General features: G+C 40.3%; 1 protein-coding gene and 1 long non-coding RNA gene across 5 annotated transcripts in view; one reads left to right on the forward strand and one right to left on the reverse strand.

Annotated features, from left to right (window-relative positions):
• sidt2 (SID1 transmembrane family, member 2) overlaps window positions 1–3,227 on the forward strand; it is a 28,609-nt gene extending 25,382 nt beyond the window's left edge. For all 4 annotated transcript variants that reach the window (XM_056473411.1, XM_056473408.1, XM_056473410.1 and 1 more), the window contains 2 exons: window positions 2,236–2,349; window positions 2,734–3,227. In XM_056473411.1, coding sequence (XP_056329386.1) covers window positions 2,236–2,349; window positions 2,734–2,796 — 177 coding nt within the window. In that variant the 3' untranslated portion in view covers window positions 2,797–3,227. The remainder of the gene's footprint in view (window positions 1–2,235; window positions 2,350–2,733) is intronic.
• A 2,706-nt stretch (window positions 3,228–5,933) lies between these two features.
• Window positions 5,934–7,500, reverse strand: part of LOC130241864 (uncharacterized) — a 5,144-nt gene continuing 3,577 nt past the window's right edge. Inside the window, exons 3-6 of the long non-coding RNA XR_008838908.1 lie at window positions 7,433–7,500; window positions 7,305–7,350; window positions 7,069–7,170; window positions 5,934–6,080 (exon numbers count right to left, since the gene is read on the reverse strand). The exon at window positions 7,433–7,500 is cut by the window's right edge and continues 170 nt beyond it. This is a non-coding gene — a long non-coding RNA (uncharacterized LOC130241864). The remainder of the gene's footprint in view (window positions 6,081–7,068; window positions 7,171–7,304; window positions 7,351–7,432) is intronic.

Consider the following 7,500-nt stretch of genomic DNA (forward strand, 5'->3'; position numbering starts at 1 on the left):
ACTTGTTTCAAACCACACTGAGTGCTTTTTAGTCTGTTGAACACAGAAGAAGATATCTTGAAGAATGCTGGAAACCGGTAACCATTGACTTTCATAGTAGGAAAATAAACACAGTGGAAGTCAATGGTTACCAGTTTCCAGCATTCTTCAAAATATCCACAGATATGTTCAACAGATTAAAACACTCAATATGGTTTAAAACAAGTCAAGAGGACACATTTAAAACACATTTATATTGACTCATTTAGCAGACTCTTTAATCCTGAATGATTTAACCGTGAGGATAACAGAATCACTTCAGATCGTCAGAGAGCAGCAGTATATAATGAGCATGGGGCGATGACCGTTCTCAAGGTGTACCTCGGTTTCAAAACGTTTTTAAAAAGAGGTTTTACAACCATTAAAATATTCTCCAATACCGTTACTAAAGTATGTGTATGATTTTATATTTACCTTTTTATTTTTAGGACAGCAGTATCTCCAGCAGAAAGATGCTGTTTTAAATTGTTCTTGAACCAAATGAAGACAGCAGAAGTCAATGATTCCTTCAGCCTGACACGTTTACTGCTCCAAAATATTATAAATGTTTCTCACAATAAAATATATCATGTTCAAAAGGGGAAAAGTTTTAGTTTACCCAGACATTTAAAAAGAATAAATATTAAGAGTAGTAATCACAATATGAAACTGTGATATTTTGTCCAAGGTTATCATACCGTCAGAATCTTATACCGGCCCATGCGCAGTATATAAACGCTCAGATATACGTTTTAACTCAGTAATTAAAGACAGAATTGACCCTTCGCTAAGCCACACCCAAAAACCGCCACCCACCAATCGTGGCTTAGCAACCGTAGATACGCACAGCTCTGTTAACCTTTCGAGCGAGGGAAACGGGCCATAGCGTTGTGCATATGGATTGTGCAAATCTGACACCCGCTATCCTAAAAGTTTGGACAGGATGGTGGAATATTTCCCTTTTCAAAACTTAAAACCCAAGAGGAGAAACGCCAGCGTGCATCAAGCTCTGTGAGGGCGCTAAAGGAGCGGAGTTAACTTAGTTCTGTTTTGATATTCCTGACACAATCAGTGATAGACCGACAGCAATAATACACACACCTCTGACCCTACACAGATCTGAACTGTGTTTCCTACAAAAACACAAAGCAGATTCTGTTTCCCAGCGGTCTTTTGCTTTTTTCTCCGCTCGATATTATCTGCTCCGATTAAGCTCTCACCATAGTAGGCATACTAATAGGAATCATATTTCCATCTGTTTCAAGCTGCGAATATTTGAAATGACATATCAACAGCACACAGCAGAGATGTGATCACAAACGGAGCTCTAGCCATCAATATACTTCACCCGCAGCTGTTTATCAGTCATTTATTAGCCTCGATGTCCATGTCAGAGCTACAGTTCACTGATGTTTTGGTGACGATGTTATAGCAGGTTAGTGTCTGCGTTTAGATTTGGTGTGGGATTAATATTTGCTGGTAGGGAAGATTGATTTGTTCACTTCTGCTATTTATACTTTAATTTGCATTTGAATTCATTTCTTTCTTTCTGAACTGTAAATTAGAACAGAAGCTGGATAAAGAGCACGCAAACATCTGTACAGACAGTGATAGGTGTACATTGTTATGGGTAAATGATGCTAATATTCCACAATGTCTTCTTTCTGGCTGTTCTTTCTATAAATGAATTATGTAGAAGCCAGTGACTGTCCATGTGTGTTTCCTCGCCGGTTAGTAACGCTATATTTCATTGCACAACACTAAAGAGAAATCACGGTTTAATTAGTTTATTATTTGATTATTTGTAAATGTCTCCTCTCCTGTTGTGCATGAACTAAGCTGTTGAATGCTCAGCGTATGAGGCGGCTAGGCTAAGCTAGCTTTGATTTTGATTAAATTATTATGTTGTGCCTATTATGTGGTGGATATACCCCTGTAACGCATACTGCAGACCTTTTTGTCTGGCTTTCTCAGATATCTCACCTGTTTGCCAAAAACGAGTCATTATATCCTTGGCAATGTCTGACACCGGCGCAAACACATTGTAATAGATGTTGCAGGCATGAAAGCTTGACAGGCGTAGCAACAGTAACTAAGGAGGGCGGGGCTTAGCGTAGAGTCAATTGTTTTTCCTTAGTTTGTGTAGGGGTCACTCTTTAAGTGAGCTCATGTACCTGTACACCGTCATGTTGACCAGATCAAACTGTGTGTGTGCAGAAAACTCCCGCTGAATCTCGAGAGCACAACCGCGAGTGCATCCTGCTGTCCTTCTTCGATGATCACGATATCTGGCACTTCCTGTCCTCCATCGCCATGTTTGGATCCTTCCTGGTGAGTCCAAAACAGCACAGCCAATAAGAATAATGCCACTTAAAGGGCACCTATCATGCAGAAATCTCTTTTATAAGGGGTTTCACACCAGTAGTGTGTGTGTCAGCAGTGTGTGAGTCTCTCCAGCCTCTAATGGTAAAACATTATTGAGTGTATTTGTTCAAATGAAAACAGGAACACTTTGATTGACATTCTCCCTTTATACGGGTTATCAGAGGGGGAAAGCCCCACCCACTGGTGACCAGCATCTCTCTCATTAGCATAGGACGTTAGTTATGTTTTGAATTTGTATTGTATTTGTATTGACTGTTTCCCCATTAAAAACAACACGAGTGACACGTCTTGTGTATTCTATATGCTAACAAACACATGTGTCTGTCGCAGGTTCTGCTCACTATGGACGACGACCTCGACTCAGTTCAAAGAGACAAAATATACGTCTTCTGATGGACCGAGCCAATCACAGAGCAGCACCGGGGCTGTCAGCCAATGAGAAGCCTCGCTGCCTGAATGTATTTTCCTGCCAGTCAGAGACTGTGTGGGAGGAGCCTCACTCTGATAGGACAGTGAATGTGCCAGTCAAACTGCCAGAGCTCCTCCCCTCATCGCGAGGTTAACGGTTAATGTAACGTGTTAATCGCTTCAGTCCTGCCCTGCAAATCTCAATGCATTTTTGTAACGGTGGAGTCGATGTTTTTTCTTTGCGTTTGTGTCCGTCTGTGGCCTTCCGTGTCTGTGGTTTTGGACCGTGTTGGTAAATCCGAGCCGAGCTGCTTCACTGATCTCATGATGACAAAATCAACTTTGCACTGTCTTAAACAATTACAGATCATGTTTTTATGGAATGATTACTGAATAAAGAATTTTTACGATTGTTACGATAGTTGTGATCGTGTGTTTTACTTCATGACAAACACAATACAATCCATCTTTATTTCTAGAGCGCTTTATACAGTCCAGTTTTGTCAAATCAGCTTTACAGAGCGAGCAGTCAGTATTGCTGAATCAGGTAGCGTTACACCACTGCTAAATAAATTCAGGGAATTCTGCAATTCAGTGCTTGTTTGAGCTAGATCAATGATTATTCACGATGAATGTCGATGTAATAGGAAGCGATTCACTGGAGATCAGATATAAGCTAGAATTATTTCTGTTGTGCTAATATGCAAGTTACAAACTACAGATTCTGCATACATCATCAAGTCTGCAGACTGGATTGAGCTTCACACCGTGTAGAAGCACCAATGCAGATCCACATGAAAAATACTATAGTAATTAAAAACTAGTGCTTTTGAACAGTACTATAATAAGGTACTTGAATTATGGTTTGTTAATCCTAAAGTTGCTATGGTGACACAACTATAGTAAAATAATTAACCAATACTGTATTTTTCTACAACTGTATATAATGTAAAATAATACTGCACTGCACCAGCTTACTGTACTAAAAACGAAGGCGTAGCCAGCTAGTGTTTACAGGTTTGTCAGTTCACTACAGGTAATACTATAGTATCATGTAGTATTCATAAGTTGTAAATAACATAATAAATACGATACACTTTACTATAGTATAGTTCAAAAGCACTACAGTACTTACTATAGTAATATAATGTTATGTAGGTTTTCATAAACGTTGTCGCGTTTTAACATTACCTTGTCACATTCTAAACATCCATAAAACCATCCAAAAGTGTTTATCATCATCTCAAATGACATGACTATAAAGGGAAACAGACTGCGAAATATACAAGATTAGGATGTTATTCTTTCATATTTCGGCATAATTCGCCGTAATTTCGAGACTTTGAGTGATGTAATTCCAGCATTTATTCAGTCGTATTTATTTTGTTGGTTGAGATACACCCAAATGTCATTATAGCATTATTGAATGTCATATGGTTGGTTAATAGCCTATAGTTAGTAAAGGTTAACCTGTGTTTACCTCAAGAGTCCGTCAGGCTCTCCGCGCGCTTCTCTCAGCCAGTTCTTTTAACGGCTTTTGGCGCGGTTTTTGCCACGCGATACCATTCATATTAAGCATTTTAATAACCCAGTTATAATACTTTAATATAAAATCACACATATGTGCCAGTTTTGTTAGCGTAGCAATAATAACAACGCACATTTGTTATTGTTCTCTCATTTAATTAATTAAAAAATATGTGTGAAGTCATTGTTCGTATCAAATCAGTATTTGTGGATGTATGTTAGGTTTTCATAAACGTTCCAATGTTACATCGTCACATACAATAAACTAAAACAAATGTTTATCATCATCACACATGACATGACTATAAGGGAAACAGACTGCTTAAAATACGAGATTATGATGTTATAGTTTCATATTTCTAAATAATAATTCGCCGTGATTTCAATACTTTAAATAACTCCAGCATTAATTCAGTCGTGTTTGTTTTGAATTCACCGTAGGTTGAGGTACACCCAAACGTCGTTATACCATTATTATATGTTATATGGTTGGTTTTAGTCTATAGTTAGTAAAGGTTAAAGATAAAAGCGTTTACCTCAGAGGAACTCCAGTCAGGCTCTCCGCAGGCTCCTCTCAGACAGTCAACGGCTTTTGGCGCGGTTTCTGACACGTGACCCCGTTCAAACTAAGCGCTTTAATAGTAACTTAACCAATTTAATATGAAATCGCACCTATATGCCAGTTTTGTCACCGTAGAACTAACACTAATATTTATGTTTTGGTCTGCCATTTTAATAATTTTAAAATACGGTATATGTGAAACCATTGAGCAGTTCATATTAAATCAATATTTGTGGATGAACATTAACTACAAAACTGCATCAGTTTATAGTATGTGAACAGCATTCCTCTGGTTTCTGGAATAGCTGTTATACTACTGCAGAGTAACCTTACTGCAACCAATACACAACTCTAGAATGAACAAACGTTCTGCTGGACTCAAAAGAGAAGAAACAACACACAATGATTAAACAAGTGTTAATTCACCAATACCCTGCTGAAAAAAACAGCTTAAACCAGCCTAGGCTGGTTGGCTGGTTTTAGCTGGTCGACCAGCCTGGTTTTAGAGGGGTTTTGGCCATATCCAGGCTGATTTCCAGCCTGGTCTTAGCTGGTTAGGCTGGAAAATTACCAGCTAAATCCAGCAAAAACCAGCTTGACCAGCCTGGTTTAAGCTGGACATAGCTGGTTTTGGCTGGGCTCCCAAGCTAAGACCAGGCTGGAAAACCAGCTAAAACCAGCCTGGTCAACCAGCTAAAACCAGCCAACCAGCCTAGGCTGGTTTAAGCTGTTTTTTTCAGCAGGGATCTACAAATCAGGTCAGGACAAACTCAAACCATAAACTACTCCTGGAAGAATATTAAAGTCCTTTAATGGTTTACAAAAATATTGTATAAATGAGGTCATTACACACAGCTATAAACACAGCTATAGACAAAACTGCAGTGTGGAGGTATAAATGTAGAGATTAAAAGCGCTGGTGCTTCAGAAACGCAGTGGTGTGTGTGGGAAACATTGCGCAGATGTGTGTGTGTGTGTGTGTGTGTGGAGTGTGTGTGTGTGTGTGTGTGTGTGTGTGTGTGTGTGCGTGTGTGTGTGTGTGTGTGTGTGTGTGGAGTGTGTTTGTTCTGCTGCGCTTCAGAAATGATGAACTTTAATCTGGTTGTTGTCGTCGAGGCTGAGCTGAATGAAGCCGCCGCCGCTGCCGCCGGACGCTGATCTGAGCTTCGGGAACAGAGGACTGTGTGTGTGACGCTCAGGAAAACAACAGAAAAGTGTGTGTGTGTGTGTGTGTGTGTGTGTGAGAGAGAGATATATAGTGTGTTTGTGTGAGAAGATGAATACATGAAAATATGCATGTGTGTGTGCATATGGAAGTGAGTTTGTGTGTGGGACAGTGAGTGTGTAAATGTATGTGTGTGCGTGTGTGTGTGTGTGTGTTAGTGCGAGACAGTGAGTGTGCGAATATGTATGTGTATATGCAATTGAGTTTGTGTGTGTAAGTGACACTGTGTGTGTGCTACAGAGTCTATGTTTGTGTTAAAAGGTGAGTGCGTGAATATGTGTGTGTATATGCAAATGTGTGACTGTGTGTGTGCGAGAGTGACAGTGTGTGTGTTTGTGTGAGACAGTGAGTGTGGGAATATGTGTGTACGCATTTGAGGTTGTAAGTGACTGTGTTTGTGAGAGTTATAGAGCGTGTGTTTGCATGAGAATTGCGCGGGTATGTGAAAATATGCGTGTGTGTGTGTGTGTACACAAGTGTGTTTGTGACTGCGAGACAGTGAGTGTGCGAATATGTGTGTGTATGCGCAGGTGAGTTTGTGTGTGTAAGTGGCAATGTGTGTGTGTATTACAGAGTGTATGTTTGTGTAAGAAAGTGAGTGTGTGTGTATATGCAAATGAGTGACTATGTATGTATGTGTGTGTGTGCGTGTGTGTGTGGAAATATGTGTACGCATTTGAGTTTGTAAGTGATTGTGTGTGAGTTTTAGAGTGTGTGTTTGTGTGAGAAGGGGAGTACATCATGGAAATATGCGTGTGTATACAAGTTAGTTTGTGTGTGTGTGGTACAGAGAGTGTGTGAACGTGTGTATGTGTGTTAGTGCGAGACAGTGAGAGTGTGAATGTGTGTGTGTATATGCAAATGAGTGACTGTGTGTGTGAGAGTGACTGTGTGTGTGAGAGTGACTGTGTGTGTGTGTGTGTGTGTGTGTGTGTAAGGATACATATTGTGGTTCTTCCGTTGTGCCTCCAGCCAGCGTTTGTTTCCTTCTATAAGGCCCTGCAGCCGCTGACCTTCGACCTCTGGAGGACGCAGACTCGACAGACTGAACACACACACACACACACACACACACGCACACACACACAATTATTATAATCCGCTTTACACCCTACACATTATTATAAGTGACCTTTAAAATGTTTGGTCTAATTTCCTGTGTGTGTGTGTGTGTGTCACCTTAGTGGTGTGTATCCTAAGAAGGTTGTGTGTGTTCTGCTGGTTTCTGTGGAAAAGAGATGATGTTCAGATGACACTATCACTCAGATGATGTCAGGAGTGTGTGTGTGTGTGTGTGTGTGTGTCACCTGTGCTCAGGCCGCTCCAGCGGTTCTGCATAGCTTCTGTGGGTCTGTGCGCGAATCCATTAGACAGC

The sequence above is a fragment of the Danio aesculapii genome, chromosome 15, assembly GCF_903798145.1.
Source record: "Danio aesculapii chromosome 15, fDanAes4.1, whole genome shotgun sequence".
In the NCBI taxonomy this organism is placed as follows: Eukaryota; Metazoa; Chordata; class Actinopteri; order Cypriniformes; family Danionidae; genus Danio; species Danio aesculapii.